The 18,428-nt window shown below is 46.9% G+C and overlaps 1 protein-coding gene across 1 annotated transcript in view; it reads right to left on the reverse strand.

The window, feature by feature from the left end:
* Pepd (peptidase D) overlaps positions 1 to 18,428 on the reverse strand; it is an 88,870-nt gene that overhangs the window by 54,168 nt on the left and 16,274 nt on the right. Inside the window, exons 7-9 of the mRNA XM_013026325.1 lie at positions 12,856 to 12,900; positions 5,623 to 5,698; positions 4,384 to 4,430 (exon numbers count right to left, since the gene is read on the reverse strand). Coding sequence (XP_012881779.1) covers positions 4,384 to 4,430; positions 5,623 to 5,698; positions 12,856 to 12,900 — 168 coding nt within the window. The remainder of the gene's footprint in view (positions 1 to 4,383; positions 4,431 to 5,622; positions 5,699 to 12,855; positions 12,901 to 18,428) is intronic.

Genomic DNA, 18,428 nt, shown 5'->3' on the forward strand with positions numbered 1-18,428 from the left:
CACACACACACACACACACACACACACAACACACACACACACACACACGATGTTCAAGACAGTTTTAGCTGGGTGCTAGCTACTCAGGAGGCTCAGATCTGAGAATCATAATTCAAAGCAAGCTAGGGCAGGAAAGTCTGTGAGACTCTTATCTCCAATCAACCACCAAAAAGTTGTAAGTGAAGCTGTGACACAAGTAGTAGAATACCAGCCTTGAGGGAAAAAGCTAAGGGACAGTACCCAGACCCAAAGTTCAAGCCCCATGACCAAGGAAAAAAAAAAAAGAAAGAAAGAAAAGAAAGCAGAAAGTTGGGCGTTGGTGGCTCATGCCTGTAATCCTAGCTACTGTGGAGGGTGAGATCTCAGATCACAGTTCCAGGCTAGCCAGGGTAGGAAAGTCAGTTAAGACTCTTATCTCCATCAACCACCAAAAAGCTGGAAGTGACTCAAGTGGTAGAATACTAGCCTTGAGGGAAAAAGCTAAGGGACAGTGCTCAGGCTCTGAGTTCAAATGCTAGTGTACACACACACACACACACACACACACACACACGCAGGAGAGGCTGCTATGTGGGATGAGAGAACCCAGGGAAAAACAAAACCCAGGCCTTATCAAGGGTCTCCAGACTATTTGCTGAGGAAATTCCCACCCAAGGGACATGGAAAAGGCCACACAGACCCTATCACACCCTACAGAACCTGTCTTTTAAATGATTGTCACCTCCCCCTCCCAGCTGTCACCAAATGGACTCCACTTGGCCCATTTGCAGCCTGAAGGGAAGGAAAGCCTAATTCCAATTAAAGTCCCAAGCTGTCAAAAGCATCAAGTTATTAATCTCTTCATGGCAAATGTAACCAGGACCTGCTTACACAGCCAATTGAGCATGCTCTAAATTAGTGTTTGCAGGTAATTGATTCAGGTGCCAGCCCCATGCCAGCCAGCGACAAGCTGGTTACGCCACTAACATTAAATAATATGGGGCGGTTAAAACAGACTGCCTGATTGGGTCTGCAAGTCAGATGCTGTTAGAGCCTGAATTGCCCAGACATTAACGGCTTATTGGTTTAACACAATTTACTACACCTCAATTTCGGAACATGATTTTCATTTCCTCTGAAATCTCAACTTGCAGGCATAGCACAGAGGAGGTGTCGTCCAAATGTCATCAGCTGCCTTGCTCTTTTTTTAATAGGCCCTTAAGACTGTATCATAAATCTTTGATAATTAAGAAGGGAAAAAAATCAGGTGCACATGGTTCATGCCTGTCATCCTAGCTACTCAAGAGACTGAGAGAGAATTGTAGTTCAAAACCAGCCCGGGTGTACAAATCTGTGAGACTCTTATCTCCAACTAACCAACAAAACACTGAAGTGGAGCTGTGGTTCAAGTGGTAGAATGCCAGCCTTGAAGGAAAAAGCTAAGCAAGAATGCAAGGCCCTGACTTCAAGTCCCAGTACAGACACACACAGACATATAGACATACAAAAACACAGAGACACAGACACACAGAGACACAGACACACAGAGACACAGACACATACACACAGACACACAGAGACACAGACACAGACACACACACACACACAGACACACACACACACACAGACACACACACACACACACACACACACACACACACACACACACACACACACACACACACACAGAGCTTAGAAGGGAGTCTCTGGCCAGCACCTCTGAGCTATCCTGGTGGTAAGCTAGTTTTCCATCCCTGCCTCCAGTCCTGATTCCTCCAGTTCCTGCCCTTCCAACCCTCCCCCCTCCAGCATCCCTCTGTGGGGCTGGGATTGTGGGGTACCTGGCATCTGTGCAGGGTGCCATCAACACAGATAATAGCTCACCTTACCCCCTGTGATCTGCACAGCATCTGGCTGCCCTGGACCAATCCAGCCAGGGTTCAAAGGGCCCTGCTCCCCCTTGTAACTAACACTGCCTGCTTTTGAAGACTTTTGTTCCCACCTAGTTAAGAGTTCTGAAGGTCCCAGTGGTACTGAGCATGATTTAAAGAAAAAAAATAGAGCAGGACCATTTCCCTCCTCCATCCATCCATGGAACCAGCCCCCTCATATATTCTAACACAAGCTGTGGGTCAGACACTGTGGACAGATGAGACCCAGCTCCAGCTCTGGAGAAGCTGTCTCTAGGCTCCTGTGGATTCAGACACAGCAAACCAGACAGTGACAGAAGGCCATGCCCTCCACTGAGGCAATCAGCCCACCTCCAGGCTACAGATGCTTCCAAAGGTTGGGTCAGGCCCTCTTCAAATCCAGCCAGTATGGGTATGCCAAGACATGGAGACATCTGGGGATCGCCCTCTTCCCACCACCTTAGGGTTTTATAAGGAATTACACCCTCTGGTCCTTCCCTTTCCCTTTAGGAACAATCGTGGGTCTTACTAGATCTTCCATTATGGGCCACAGGTGAGCATGGCAAACAGCCAGTACCCAACAGGGCTTCAGGGTCCAGCCCAGAGTCCATGGGACCCTGTCCACAGGCTGCAGCAGGTTTGGCTGGAGATTCAGGATGGAGGATGGCTCAAAGCCCCTCACAGGAGTTGACTCCAGAGCGGAACTCCCATAGCACAGGGTACAAGGCTGCGGCATACGCAGAAGGCAGGGCCCCATGCTGAGACAAACTATTTTTGTTGCAATTTCTTGCTTATTTTTATGTGGGGAATTATTTATGGGTCACTATGAGTCAACTCCACTGAGGACAGGTTTCTGGGGCAGTGGCAATCTAAGGGACTCTCTGCCCAGCCCATCTTTTCCAGAAGTGGTCCCAAAGCACTATTACCTAATCGCAGATTCTCAAGGGGGGCCATGATCCTGCATACCCCTCCCCCCATCCTCAGTGTGACAGAGCTGGGAATCTAATGGACACTTGTTATGTCCCACACTCACTCCCCACCCCCATAGTCACAATAGCCAGAGCAAAGCCATTTTAATGTCTTACAGCCAGAATAAGAGAAAACCACAGAGACTCGCTGGGTTAACTATGACCAAAGTCATAGCCACAGGGAACGAAGGGGTGCACGCTGGCTACTGCAGTCCAACCTCGGCCTCAGCCTTGCCCTCCCTCACTAACACAGTAGGCAGGCCAGAGGGCTGGGAAGGCATACTAATCCTTTTCCTGTTACTGTAACCAAGTACCCAAGGCAGGTTACTTTATAAAAGGAAAAAAGGAGATTATCACAGCTCAGTTTTGGAGGTAACAGGCCGAGGTCAGACAGCCCATTGGCTTGGCCTTGAGAAACCCAATGGTGGATGGCATTATGGCAGAACACAGGTTGAAAAAAAAGAGATCACAACACTAGACAAGAAATCAGAATGCTGGCAAGGCCCAGGCTTGCTCTTTTTATAACAACCCTCACTCAAAAGAAACTAACTCAGGATCTCACAAGAACTACCTTAAACCCAGAGGTCAGGTGTGCCAATGACTCAATGACCTCCCATTAAGCCCGACCCCCTTAAAGGGCCCACTGCCACTCACACAGACACACTGAAGACCAACCTTCCAACACTTGAGCTTTAGAAGGACAAGCCACATCCTAGCCAAGGCAGATGGCAGATGGCATTGTGCAACCAGCCCCCAGCTCTGCACAGAGTGGCCTGAAGAAGCCTAGGGTAGACGTAGACCCTACAAGGTGCGAAAGGACTAACAGAAATCAAGTTCTCATGAGGCCAGGTAGGAAAATGCCATGTAGCAACTCTTCAGTGTCCCCTCCCCAGGGGGCAGGGTCACTGGTAGGGGACCCAGGACAAGTATGAGTGACCGACAGCAGCAAACCAATGCCTGGGTCCCAGAGTGAGGATAAGCCGGCTAGCCACAGATACCACAGTCAGGTGACACCAGGCATGCTGACTGGCTGCAGGCCTAATTGGAGCCAAAGGCTGGGGGAGCCCTGCAGTGCACTTTATGAGCCACTTAACCATCCCTCGCCCCAGCCCTCCCAGCTCACAGACACAATGACAATGTTTACACATAAAAATGGCAAGCTGTTTTACTAGTGGCTTTCAAGACTTCACAATAGCTGCTATTTGGTAAAGTTTCCTACAGATTACAGAAACAAAAGTCCAAGAGTGGAATGATGGGGCACTAAAACCACTCTGAAAAGTAATCAAAGACCAGTACCATTCAACACTCTGCCAAGAGTCGGGGAAGGGGGGCCACCGTCAGGAGAAAAAATCCTATCTGCCCAAGATCCCAAGGCTGGCTTGTAATCCCCACTCCATCAGGACTCAGTATAGCACAGGCTCATCTGATACTTGCTCAGAGAACATAAATTACTGGAGGGCAAGGAGGGAGGGAGTTGGTGATGGTATTTTTACATTTTAATCTTTACTCAGAGAGAAACAGCTTACCTTTCCATCTCATATTCTTTCATTCCCACTTTCACCGCTTTCATTACCTGGAGGATAGATATTAAGTAAAGATGTTTGTATTAAGCAGCTAAGCAGCATGGCCTTATAAATAATGTATAGCAATTTCTCAAAAGAAGCTCTTCTTGCTAGGAGCCCGTGGTTTCATACCTGTAATCTTTACTACTCAGGAGGCTGAGATCAGAGAATCAAGGTTCAAAACAAGCCTGGGCAAGAAAAGACTTATCTATGAAACTCTTATCTACAATTAAGTGGCAAAAAGCAGGAAGTGGAAGTGTGGCTCAAGTGGTAGAGCACCAGCATGAATGAAAAAGCAAAGTGAAAGCATGAGGCCATGAGTTGAAGCCCAATGAAAGAAAAAAGGAAGGAGGGCAGGCAAGGCAAGGCAAAGCAGGCAGGCAGGCAGGCAATGTGGCTTGGGTAGAGTGCTTGCCTATCGTGCATGAAACCCCAGGTTTGAGTCCTTAGTACCACATAAACAGAAAAAGCCAGAAATGGTGCTGTGGCACTGTGGTAGATGGTTAGCCTTAAGCAAAAGAAGCTTAGGGACAGCACCAAGGCCCTGAGTTCAAGCCCCAGAACTGGCAAAAAAAAAAAAAAAAAAAAGGAAGGAAGGAAAAGAAGAGAAAGAAAGGGAGGGAAAGCATGCAATCTATACGGACTATATCTACAAGGTTTTCTCTGTTTAACTCAGAAAAGAAACAAAATGAATTTTTACAAGAGATTAAACAGCCTATCAACCATCCTTGTCATTTCCTAACATTGAACTGTGATAGTCCCTGAGCTGGCACCAGGCTATCCTAGGCAACTGTCTTTATTCAGTCTGTGCAGTGGGATGTTTAGAAAATGATGCTGTGAAGATGTTTTTCAGAAAGGAGATGATAAGCATGTTGGAATCATAGTTACACATGAAAAAGATTCTTTAAAACAAGCTGAGAAGGGCCAAGATGGCTGAGGAAAGCCCTACCATCCCTGAAGCTCGGATGCCTTGTTGAGAAGTTCAGTGACGATTATAGCAGTCATGCCTCTCACAAGGCAGACGCCTCTCCTGGTCCTGTCTCCTGGTCCTCTCCTGTCTCCTGGTCCTGTCCCCTGCTTCCTGCCTCTCCAGTCAAGCTGAAACACGTAGTCCTCTTGCTCCGCCCACAGCAATGCTTGGCCTCATCCCCATCCCTCTACATCTCCCTCACCCCTGCCAGCCAGAGCCAGCGGCCAACTCACCTCTCGGTGGGCCTCACTGGAGATCCGATTGGTGTAGCGCAAAACCTCCAGTTCCATGTCTGTCTTGAACACTCGGCTTTAGGGAAGAGAAAAAAAAAAAAGTAAAGCGGGTCAGTGATCTCTGGCAGGGGCTGAGCCCTCCAGGGAGACCCCACCCCTTCAACACACACACACACACACACACACACACACACACACACACACACCTGCAGAGCCTGGGTCTGAGAGCAGCCTATCTCATCCTACCTGCCCCCCTAACAGACATTTACACACACACACACACACACACACACCTGCAGAGCCTGGGTCTGAGAGCAGCCTATCTCATCCTACCTGCCCCCCTAACAGACATTTACACACACACACACACACACACACACCTGCAGAGCCTGGGTCTGAGAGCAGCCTATCTCATCCTACCTGCCCCCCTAACAGACATTTCCAGTATAAACAGCCAGAAGTCACAGTGCAGCCAGAAGTCACAGTGCAGCCTCTGCAGCTAGACACATCCTGCCTTCCTGAGCCTCAGTTTCTTTGCCCACAGAAGACAAACACAATCTACACAGCAAAGGTCTTAGCCTCTTCAAGGGCAGCACCTAGGCTCTGAGTTCAAGCCCCAGAACTAGCACACACAGACCCAGAGGACAAAGGCTCAGGACAGGTCCTGAGCAGAAGGGGCAGAAGACAGCTTGGGTTTTCCAAGCAGGATAAAGAGGTGACAGGTGGTATTTGAGGCTGTGGTCTCACAGCCACATCTAGCACAGAGGGGACGGCTGAATGAGAAAGGTGACAACCTAGGCAGGGAGAGGGACAAGAACTCCTGAGTCGCTCTGAGCCCAGAATCACTAGCTACAGACTTGGAATGGCCAGAGATGTCCTAAGGAAGAGATTTATTTGTGCAATCTTTTTTTTTCCTTCCTCTTAAATATTCACAGGTCACAAACTGCCTCTGGGTATATTAAACTCAGGATTAAGACATCAATTAACTGGGGTCCAAATGCTCCACTGATTATAACAGAGGCACCCAGGATGAGACATTTCCCAAATCAGTCTCAAAGTATCCATATTGCTAACATGTTGAATAAAATCAACTTAAAGGCCCAGGAAATCTTTCTCTGCTGGAGATGAGCAAGCAAGGGAATGGCTTTGTGGGAGCTAGGTGGGTGAGAGATCAGGATTATAGGACCCTGGTCCTCAGATACCGCAGAGTCAGAATGATACACCAGATAAGAATGACTGGAAAAAGCCAGGCGCTGAGGGCTCACACCTACAATCCTAGCTACTCAGGAGGCTGAGATCTGAGGATCACCATTCAAAGCCAGCCCAGCCCAGGCAGGAAAATCCATGAGACTCTTATCTCCAATGAACCACCAGAAAACCGGAAGAAGAGCTATAGCTCAAAGTGGGAGAGCTGAGTTCAAGCCCCACAACTGACCAAAAAAAAATAAAAAATAAATAACTGGAGAGACAGCAGAGACAAAGCCTGGTTGGAATCACATACCTCAAGAAACTCAATCAGTTAAGTCCTATGTCAGGGACAGGCAGATGTGGACAGGACCCATGTGTTGACCAGGGTCTGGCTGTGCTGCCCCACATCTGCTGTAGGGGGTACTCAGAAACAGTGTTTGTTAAAATGATACCCCATGGATAACTAAAAGCTGGATGAAGACTGGCATCTCTGTCTCCTTTACTGTGGGTTAGATTCCTAATCAGCTCTGCAGACAGGCATGCTAAGCATTTAAGGATTCTGCCTAAAAAAGCAAACTGATGATACCTCATCTAACTCATTCCCCTTCAGGCTGAAGACACCAAGAGTAATTGAGGCACATAGCTAGACATAGTGATGGCATACCGATAATCCTCCCAACTAGAGAGGCTGAGGTCAGAGGATGGAGAGTTTGAGGCCAGCCTGAGTTACACAATGAGACAATGTCTCAAAAGCAAAACAAAAGTAACTAAGTTATTTTATTGTTAGCTTTTACAACATCATTCTCTTACATACAGGAGCAAGGTATCTCACAGTCTCTTACTGTCCTAAACTTGCAATCACCTTGGATTCTAAGAAAGCCTATCTTACAGACGCATCATCCCACATTGAAATCACCCCCTCTGCTGGGCCCCAGTGGCTCATGCCTGTAATTCCAGCTACTCAGGAGGCTGAGATCTGAGAATGGTGGTTCAAAGGCAGCCCAAGCAAACAAATCAGTGATATTCTTATCTCCAAGGAACCAGCAAAAAGCCAAAAGTGGAGGTGTTGCTCAAGTGGTACAGCATCAGCCTTGAGCAAAAAAGCCATATATTGAGAGTCTTCTCAATATAGGTGAACTGATTAAATTCCTCCTCTGCTTCCCTCTTCTATTTTTCCATTTCATTGCTATGGTGAATTGCCAGACCTAATCTGTGACACCCCAGAGTCAGCCCACTGGCCTAGGACTGGGGTTACACTGAGGCCCCTACAGGCATGAAAACTCATGTTCTCTCGCTCTCCTAAGAATCCCACTTTTCATCCATTTCTGTCACTAGATGGAAGGCTAAATGTCTCTTCATTAGGGAAGCAGAATGAGTCACCCTTGGCAAAATCTTTTCACATATACATCAAGGATCTAGGGGCAGGCCTGGGGCTGGTGGCTCATGCCTGTAATCGTCACTATTGAGGAGGCTGAGATCTGAGGATCATAGTTCAATGCCACCCTGGACAGGAAAGTCCATGAGATACTTATCTTCAATGAATCAACAGAAAATTGGAAGTGAAGCTGTAGTTCAAAGTTGACAGAGTGCTCACCTTAAGCACAAAAGCTCAGGAACAACACCCAAGTCCTGACTTCAAGTCTCACAACCAATATTTTTTAAAAAATGAATCTAGTGCAATATCAGGCATCAGTGGCTCATGCCTGAAATCCCAGCTACTCAGAAGGCTGAAATCTGAGGGTCGCAGTTCAAAGTCAGCCTGAGCAAGAAGGTCCATGAGACACTCATATCCAATAAACTACTCAAAGAATGCCAGAAGTGGAGCAATGGCTCAAGTGGTAAAAGTGCCAGCCTGGAGCAAAAGCTTAGGGACAACACCTAGGCCCTGAGTTCAAGCCCTAGGATCGGTGCACACTTGCACACGCGCACACACGCACGCACGCACGCACACACGCGCACACACACATACACTCAGGAATCTAGGGCACAATCTCTGTACTGCTTCATCTAGTACATCTTCTAATTTGAGACGTGTTACCCAGGATCCAGGGTCCTGGGACACTTCCTCCCTGCACACAGAAGGCAGGGGAGCAGAAATAAATCTGTTTCCCATCGCCTGCTTCACGCATGCAGGGCACTTTCACTCCTGAGTAATTAACAGCTCTAAAAACAGCGCATGACTCAGTTGAACACTGTCTCCCTTAAAGCCCAAGGAGGCACACAAGGATGGCTGATACACTCGGCTCTCCTGCAATGCTTTCAGAGGCTCTTAGCCAGAAGCCAAGGCATCGAGCCATTAGACGGTATGAAAGCATCCCCCATCATCTCCTACTCTCCCCTCAGATCAATGCTGTCATCTGCAAAGCAGCAAAGTAGAACCACAGCCTAAATTATGGAAGCGAGATGCCGGCTCTTATTAAATTTCAACTTTTGACCTGCGCAATTCCAACTGCAATACCTAGCACGAGGGAAGAAATGATCCGTTATGATCTCATGTTTGTAGGGAAGAGCACGATTACAGAGGAATTTACAGGAAATCAAAAAGGCTCTGCTTGAGAGAATAGAAAACAATAAAACAGTCATATGAAGAAAATGAATGACACCCAAACAAAACTGAGAACACATCAGCTTTCCTGGGCCTGGAGAGGAGGCTGCTGTTGCTTTCTGTGCAACCAGCTCTGGGAGGAATGCCTGCAGCCCCAGCCAAGCTGCTAGGTGGGGGCTAGGTGTATGTGGGGGTACCAAGGAAGCTTAGCTACACATTGCCTCTGCTCTCCAGGCCTTCCTATATCATGGCATTGGCCCAAGATCCACAATAAGGGGATCCACCCTCCAGGATGTATTTGGAGCTTTAAAGTGGGGCTATAAGATTCTAGGACCAACAGGTTGGGTTTGACTGTCTTTTCCTTGGCTAAGTCATGACCTGTGCTATGCCTCAGTATCTCCCTCTGTGACACGGAGAACAACAAAGAATATCCAGTTAAATTAAAAAAAAAATTTCATGCCAGATGCCAGTGCTCACACCTGTCATCCTAGCTACTCAACAGTCTGTGAGCTGAGAATCAAGGTTCAAAACCAGCATAGGCAGGAAAGTCTGTGAGACTCTTATTCCAATTAAGTAGCAAAATGGTGGAGATGGAGGTGTGACTCAAATGGTAGAATGAAACGAATGAAAAAAGGTAAGAGGCCGGGCGCCGGTGGCTCACACCTGTAATCCTAACTACTCAGGGGGCTTGCGATCTGAGGATCACGGTTCAAAACCAGCCTGAGCAGGAAATCTCAGCCTCTTGAGAAGAGCGCTGGGACAGAGTCCAAGCCCAGAGTTCAAGCCCCACGACTGACAAAAAAAAAAGGTAAGAGACAGTCCCAGAATCTGAGTTCAAGCCCCAGTATTGGCATACACAAAAAAAGAAAGAAAGTGGGCCAGGTGCTGGTGGCTCATACCTATAATCCTAACTACTTAGGAAGCTGAGATGTGATGATCAAGGTTCAAATCCAGTGCAGGCAGGAAAGTCTGTGAGATTCTTATCTCCAATTAACCACCAGAAAACCAGAAGTGGAGCTGTGGCTCAAAGTGGTAGAATGCAGGCCTTATGCAAAAAAGTCTCATGGACTATCCTGCCTAAATTGGCTTTGACTTCAATCCTCAAATCTCAGCCTCTTGAGAAGCTAGTATTATAGGCAAAGCAGCAGAGGCTCAGAAAAAAAAATGTAGTGACATCCCAAGGGGACAGGTTAGAACTTAGAATGTGCCCCTGCCCCCAGAGAGATTGAGCAGTGAGGGCATCCAATATCGGATGACAGGGGAGCAAAGATACAACATCGAGTTGCAATTTAGTATCACAGAGCATTCCCTGCCATGTCTGGGAAGTGACAGGCCTGCCCACTATTCACCCAGAACCTTCCCTTCAGTCACAGGGCAGGGCAATAACTGTGGCTATGATGGATCCACCAAGAGTGACGAGATCACTGCAGAGACAGGAAGCCCGGAGGCAGTAAGGACAATGTGACATTTCTGAAATCCTTCCATGGCCATCAAATGCCAAATAAGTCCTTCCTGCTGCTCTTTTTTTTTTTTAATAAAAGTTAAGAGGTATTGTTATTAAACGTGGGCTCCACTTCAGAGCCTTGGAAATGTCACGGGAATTAAAAGCATTGGTTTGCTCCAAAGTGACAAACTAATGGCTCATCCTTGGGAGATGAGGGAAGAGCTTGTGACCCAGCTGAGGTCTGTAGAACGTGCCTCACTGATTCGATCTGCAGGGAAAGTAATGAGGTGGCACAAGGGACCAGGCGCAGGCTGCAGACCAAGGACTTGTTCTGCCTGTACCATACTACCTGATGCCATCAACTTGAAAGACATGGCCTCATCCTTACAGAGTGTGTGGCTGTGACAAGCCTAGGTTGTAGACAGAGAAAGGAGCACTCTCTCTCTCTCTCCCCCTCCCTCCTTCCTTCCCTCCCCACTCTGTGTCTCAGATCAATACCAAAGCCTGTGGACAGTTCTCAGATCTCCACCTTCACTCAATCATCTTTCCCCATACTGCCCCCAAACAAATCCCAGAACTACCAAGCACCTATGGTTACCTCCTGCCCCGCCCCCCCCACACCAGTCACAATCTCAAGACTGCTCCATCCAGCTGCAGAGGACAAAACCCCACAGTTGCCTTCACTCTACCACAGTTGGGAATTTTGCCTGGTACTGTTATTTACTGATCCTGTCAAATCTTTCCCCCACCACCCCCTCCCCCTGCATGTGTGTGTGCGCATGCGCGCATGCGTGCGTGCGTGTGTATGCATGGTGTGTGTGTGTGTGTGTGTGTGTGTGTGTGTGTGTCTGCTGAGTCTCCAGTCAGAGATCAGAATTACTTGGAAATGTAATTTCTTTTCAGCTCTTCCAGGATTTCCCATGATTCCCACAGTTCTCAAGACAAAGTCAAAATGGACACTAAGCCCCAAGGGTGTTGGTGGCTCACACCTGTAATCCCAGGAGGCTGAGATCTGAAGATCATGGTTTGAAGCCAGCCCCAGCAGGAAAGTCTGTGGTCTGTGATACTCTTAATTCTATTAACCAGGAAAAAAAATCCAGAAGTGGAGCTGTGGCCTAAGTAAAGGAGCAGCAGTCTTAAGGGGAAAACCTCAGAGAAAGTGCCTAGGTCCTGAGTTCAAGTCCCAGTATCAGTACAAAAGAGGAAGAAAAAGAAGAAGGAGAAGAAGAAGAAGGAGGAGGAGAAGAAGAAGGAGAAGGAGAAGAAGAAGGAAAAGGAGGAGGTAGAGGAAGAAGAAGGAGAAGGAGAAGAAGAAGAAGAAGCCGCCAATGAAGAAGAACAAGAACAAGAGGAATAAGAACAAGAAGAAGAAGAAAAAGCAACTTGGTGGCTCACTTCAGGAGCCCACAGAGGCCACACCTAACCTGAGTAGGCAGGCCTTACAGAACCTTACCCGATCTAGCTGCACTGTAGGTGCCAGACCCTAGGGAAGAAGGAAGGCACCAAAAGTACATGCATACAGGTTCCACACCTGTCAAGACATTTGCACAACAGGAAAAAGCTGTGTGACTACATTCCAGCAACCAGATTATGTGATGTTTCCTTCTGGACTTTTTTACCTGCTATCTGAGCAGTGTCTGCCTTGTCCTATGGTAGGAGTTTGGAAAGACTGGAAATAAAGGAGGGGCTGGGGGCACGTCTCAAGTGGTAGAGTGCCTGCCTAGGAAGCCTGAGGCCTTGGATGCAAATGAAATGGTAACCCTTCTATACAGCACTTCTTAATAACAATAAAATTATATTAAAAACAAGACAAAAAAGAAGAAGAAAGGAAATGATGGGGGGAGGGGAATAAAACAATCAACAACCACAAACAAAAACAAAAGAGATTTTTAAAAAAATCAAGCAGAAAAGGCTAAGACTGAGAGAGGAAGTTGTAGATATGGATTTCTGGTTTTCTGAGTGGCCCTTTGAGTAGTGTAGGCAGGAACAGCGAAGTCCCCCCATCTCTGTAGCTGAGCAGGACAAACAGCCCAGGTAGCTACAGACCAATACTCACCACTCAACAATCTCTGGGTGAAGAATGGTGTTGTTGACATTGAACCTACAGAGAGGAAAAAACCAAGGGCATTAGTTCAATGGTCTATACTGTGCCAGCCAAATAAACACACTATGACCATAACCTCCTGGTACCCCCTTGCATGCTGCACATTTTCTGCACACCTGGCCACCTGCTGCCTCCTCCAAATACTGTCAGGGGCAGAGCAAGCTTTGTGTATACAAAATACCAGCCTGCATCCCCACCAGGCAGACAGACAACCTCTTCTGTCAAGCATACCAACATATACATATGGACATACCAGCAAGGAGGGAGGAAGAGGAAGGAACGGAAATGATATTTAGAAAAACAATGGGGGCTGGTGACTCACACCTGTAATTTTAACTACCCAGGAGGCTGAGATCTGAGGATCATGGTTCAAAGCCAGCAAAGTCCCTGTAAGACTCTAATCTCCAACGAACCACTCAAAAAACAGAAATGGAGCTGTGACTCAAAGTGGTAGATTGCTAGCTTTGAGCAAAAGAGCTCAGGGACAGTGCCTTATTTCCTTTTTGATAGACAAAAGAAAAAAAGGAAGGAAAGAAGGAAGGAGGGAGGGAGGGAGGGAGGAAGGCAGAAGGCACGCAGGCAGTGGCTTGTTGAGAATGAACTATGTAACTTATAGGTGGGAATGGGAGGGGAAAAGTGGGAGAGAGTGAGAAGGATTAACACTATCCTAAAAGAAATATACTCTAAGCCGGGCGCCAATGGCTCACGCCTGTAATCGTAGCTACTCAGAAGGCTGAGATCTGAGGACCACGGTTCAAAGCCAGCCCGGGCAGGAAAGTTCGTGAGACTCTTATCTCCAATAAACTGCTAGAAAACCGGAAATGGTGCTGTGGCTCAAGTGGTAGAACGCTCGCCTTGAGCTGAAGAGCACAAGGACAGCGCCCAAGCCCAGAGTTCAAGCCCCATGACAAAAAAAAAAAAAGAAAAAGAAATATACTCTTTACCTGACTTATATAACTGTAACCCCTCTGTACATTATCTTTATAATAACAATTTTTAAAAATGCAAACTAAAAAAAAAAGCAGACAATGGCTGAAGACTTGGGAGAAAAAAATCCATCTATGTGATCCCATAAAGCTCTATGAACTCCAAGTAGTAAAATCTTAAGAGATATATACAGAAGATCATACATCAAACTCAGGACTGCCAAAAGACAACATAGGAATCCATATTCACAAATCAGTTGTATTTATATACTTTAGCAAAATAACCTGAAATGAAACTAAGACAATTCCATCTACAACAGCATCAAAACAAATAAAACACTGAGGAACTATTTTAACAAAAGAAGTACAAGACACACACTAAAAACTATAAAACGTGATTTTAGCTAGGAGCTGGCGGCTCCCACCTGTAAATCCTAACTGCTCAAGAGGCTGAAATGTGAGGATCACAGTTTGAAGCTGGCTCTGGTAGGAAAGCCCATATTAACCACTCAAAAGCCAGAAGTAGAGGTATACCTCAAGGGGTAGAGTGCTAGCCTTGAGCAAAAGAGCTTAGGAACAGTCCCAGGTCCTGAGTTCAAGCTGGTGGCTCATGCCTGTAATCCTAGCTACTCAGGAGGCGGAGATCTGAGGATCACAGTTTAAAGCCAGCCCAGGCAGGAAAGGCTGTGAGACTCTTATATCCAATAAATCACTAGAAAACTGGATGTGGTGCTATGGCTCAAGTGGTAAAGCACTAGCATTGAGCTGAAGAGCTGAGGGACAGCACCCAGGCCCAGAGTTCAAGCCCCACAACTGACAAAAAAAAAAAAGATAGTGTGTGGTATTAGCATAAGGACAGACATACTTATTAATGTAATAAATTGTGCATCCAAAAATAAAACCATGTGGGGAGGGAACAGACTCTAATTAAGAAGCACTGGATACTTGGAAGGACACATTAATCTGTGACATATTATACAACCTTTTGAAATTAAGAAAAAGTAAAATAGGGGCTAGAGGCTTGGTTTAGTTGGTAGAGCACCAGCCAACGAGCAAAAGCATCAAGGTACCAAGTTTGAGTCTCAGACCAAAAAATAAAAAAGTAAAACTAAAGCAAATAAAATAATAAAACAGCTAGGCGCTGGTGGCTTAACGCCTATCATCCTAGCTACTCAGGAAGCTGAGATCTGAGGATTGTGGTTCAAAGCCACCCTGGACAGGAAAGTCTTTGAGACTCTTATGTCCAATTATCAGAAATCTGGAAGTGGAGCCGTGGCTCAAAGTGGTAGAGCACTAGCCTAGAACAAAAAAGCTCAGGGACAGTGCCCAGGTTCTGAGTTCAAGCCTCAGGACTGACAAAACAATAATACTGATAACATATTGTTAGTATTACTATTTTAAAAAAACACCAAAAAATCCAAAAATATGTCCATACATTTATGAACAATTTATCTTTTTTTTTTTTTTTATATTGGGGCTTGAACTCAGGACCTGGGTGTTGTTCCTGAGCTTTTTTGCTCAAGGTTAGTGTTCTCTCACTTTGAGCCACAGCATCACTTCCCATTTTCTGGTAGTTAATTGGAGATAAGAGTCTCGGGGTGGGCCGGGAAGGTGACTCAGTGGTAGAGTGCTTGCATTGCATGCATGAGGCCCTGGGTTCAATTCCTCAGCACTACATAAACAGAAAAGACAGAAGTGGCGCTGTGGCTCAAGTGGTAGAGCACTAGCCTTGAGCTGAAGAGCTGAGGGACAGCGCCCAGGCCCAGAGTTCAAGACCCATGACCAACACAACAACAACAAAAAAAAGTCTCAGAGTTTTTCTTACCTGGGCTGGCTTTGAACCATGACCCTCAAATCTCAGTCTCCTGAGTAGCTAGGATGACAGGCATGCGCCACTGGTGCCTTTGGTGCCTAGCTTGATCTTTTATTCTGTCTTTTTTTTTTTTTTTTTGGCAGCCCTGGGGCTTGAACTCAGGGCCTGGGCACAGACCCTGAGTTTCATTTGCTCAAGGCTAGCACTCTACCACTTCAGCCACAGTGCCACGTCAAGCTTTTTCGGTTTATGTGGTATTGAGGAATCAAACCCAGGACTTCATGCGTGCTAGATAAGCACTCTACCACTAAGCCACATTTCCAGCAGATCTTTTTAATTGTGGTATAATGTACACAGAACATAAAATTGTCTTTTTAACCATTTTTTAGTGTACACTTCTTTAGTGACATTAGGCAGACTGCTGCACAATCATCCTTACTAGTTCCTGCCAGGGCTTTTCCTACCCCACGGCGGAACCCTGGATCCATTAAAAAGGAACTCCCCATTCCTCCTCCCCATCTGTTGGTAACCACTGCTTTGTTTTATGTCTTTATGAATCTATTTTAGGTACTTTGTATAAGTAGATTTACATGACGTTTGTAAAAATTCACTTTTGACAAGGGTGTTGAAGCACAGTTGTTTCAACAAACAGTGCAGAAACAATTGGTCAGCCATATGAAAAAAAGATGAAGTTGGAACCCCACCTACCACCACATGCAAAAATTAACTCAAACTAGTATATGGTAGTATGTACATAGTATGGTAGTTAGTACATGCCTGTCATCTTGGCTATTCGGTAGACAGAGAGCTGAGGATCAAGGTTCAAAGTCAGCCCAGGAAAGAAAGTCTGTGAGCCTCTGATTTCCAATTAACCACCAAAAAAAGACAGAAGTAGCTCAAGTGGGAGAGTGCTAGCCTTTAGCAAAAACTAAAAAAAGCTAAGTGACAGCACCTAGGCTCTAAGTCAAGCTTTAATACTGGCATGAAGAAAGGGGGGGAGGAGGAGGGAGAACATGCAGGCATCTCCCCATCTGATCCCCTACTCCCGGACTGGGACAGGGCCTCCCCTCGTGAAGATTTCCACAGACCCAATCTATAACCAATTGAATTAACTACTAACTTGATAGGCAAGCCAATAGTAGCCAGAAAGCCAGAAAGTCCCCAAACAACCAATTGGCATTTTGTCATATATCATCATTTTAATAATGTCCCTCTACTTCCTGGGTTTTAAAATTCACATCTTCTGATATTAATATTCCTGCTATAACAAATTCAGCATTTCATATTTAACTGCCTAGTTAAATGGAATTAATTTGTAACCAATTGTCTTCAAATATGCAAAGCAGTTTCATTGAATACTGAAGGTAAAAAAACAGGCTTGTAATGAATAACTACTGGACAGAAAATATGGTCCCTGTCCCTCCCTCAAACAAAGGAACTAAGCAGTCCTCGGCCTCTATAACCTCACCCAGAAGTCTGGATACAAGCTGGACGTGGGTGAGTCTGCTGTTGTCCCTTCCTCCTTGCAGGCCAGTGGAGAAAGGTGGACTGGAAGGGTCCATCAGGACAAGGTAAGAGGTTAAGCTTGAACTTCTATTACACTGGAAAGATCAACTGTGGTTTGTGGAGGTGGAGGCAACTCAGAGAAGCTAAAGAAAAACCTCCAGGATAAGGAGCTTCAAGGGGCAGCAGGAGGTGACTGCAGACAGAGTGGTGGAGGACTAGAAAGCAGAGTGACGGCGAGACGCATGTGGCTTGGGAAATAGGCTATTATTATCCCCAGCAAATGGCTGGAGAAGCGCAGGGCAGACAGGTGAATGTGGCTGTGAGCCGCAGGGGCCCTCAAGGTCAAGGTTACTCCCAGCCTGGCTCAGAGGCTGGAAGGAAGACAGAATTGGGTGCTGGACATCTGGGTGAGTGGGAATCCAGGAAGGGGGGGGGGTGTCAAGCTGGACACAGAGGCCAGCAATCCAGATGTGCAAGAAGGAGGTGGGAGAGGGGCACCTGCCGAACCTCCAAGTCAGCACCCATGGCCTGCAAAGTAGGGAACACTGGTTGAAGATTCCTGTCCCAGAAGACCAGCCCTGTGAGTTTACACAATGAGATATGAAATTTGGAACAAGCTTGCCAGGGAGCCAAGAGCAGGGACAGTACCATAAGCAACCAGGAGACCCCAGATCAGAGAGACCAGTGTGAGGGTTCTCCTTTGGGCAGACCTGAGCTCCTGTCCATCATCTAGGTGTGGTGATGTGTCCACCCAGCACTGGGCACAGAGGGCATCTCCCAGCTCAGCCAAGCCCAATAAATTTGTAGCCTGTGGCACTCTGAAACCAGCCTCTGCCTGGGCTGGACCAGATGGTGCAGCCAGGAGCTGGGAGGGATGGTGTGGCATTCAGGCAGTCCCTGGCATTCTGCAGTATCTGAATGCTGACTGGACAGGGTTGACATTTGCAAGGCATAGGCTCATTCAGGGCTCAGATAAGGTCTGTGGGGGGGGAGGGGTCTTAGGACCCACAGGGGACAGAGGCTGAGGGGTCTGTCTATTGGAAAGGAAAGCCAGAGTTCATAGCAGGAAAATCTACCCCATGGGGAGCGGGGAACATAGCCTCCACTTCTTTTCCCCACTGGCAGTGATTATGGCTCTGGGGCAGTTTGGGGCTCTGCCTGCATCTCCATGACACCTCATGGGGTATTCATCCAGGAAGTCAGCCATGCTGGAGTCCACCAGGCCAGCAGCATGACTACGCATGGGGTTCAAGGTCACAGAGCCAGTGTGGTGATCACTA

The sequence above is a fragment of the Dipodomys ordii genome, unplaced genomic scaffold (assembly GCF_000151885.1).
Source record: "Dipodomys ordii isolate 6190 unplaced genomic scaffold, Dord_2.0 Scaffold92, whole genome shotgun sequence".
NCBI classification, from domain to species: domain Eukaryota; kingdom Metazoa; phylum Chordata; class Mammalia; order Rodentia; family Heteromyidae; genus Dipodomys; species Dipodomys ordii.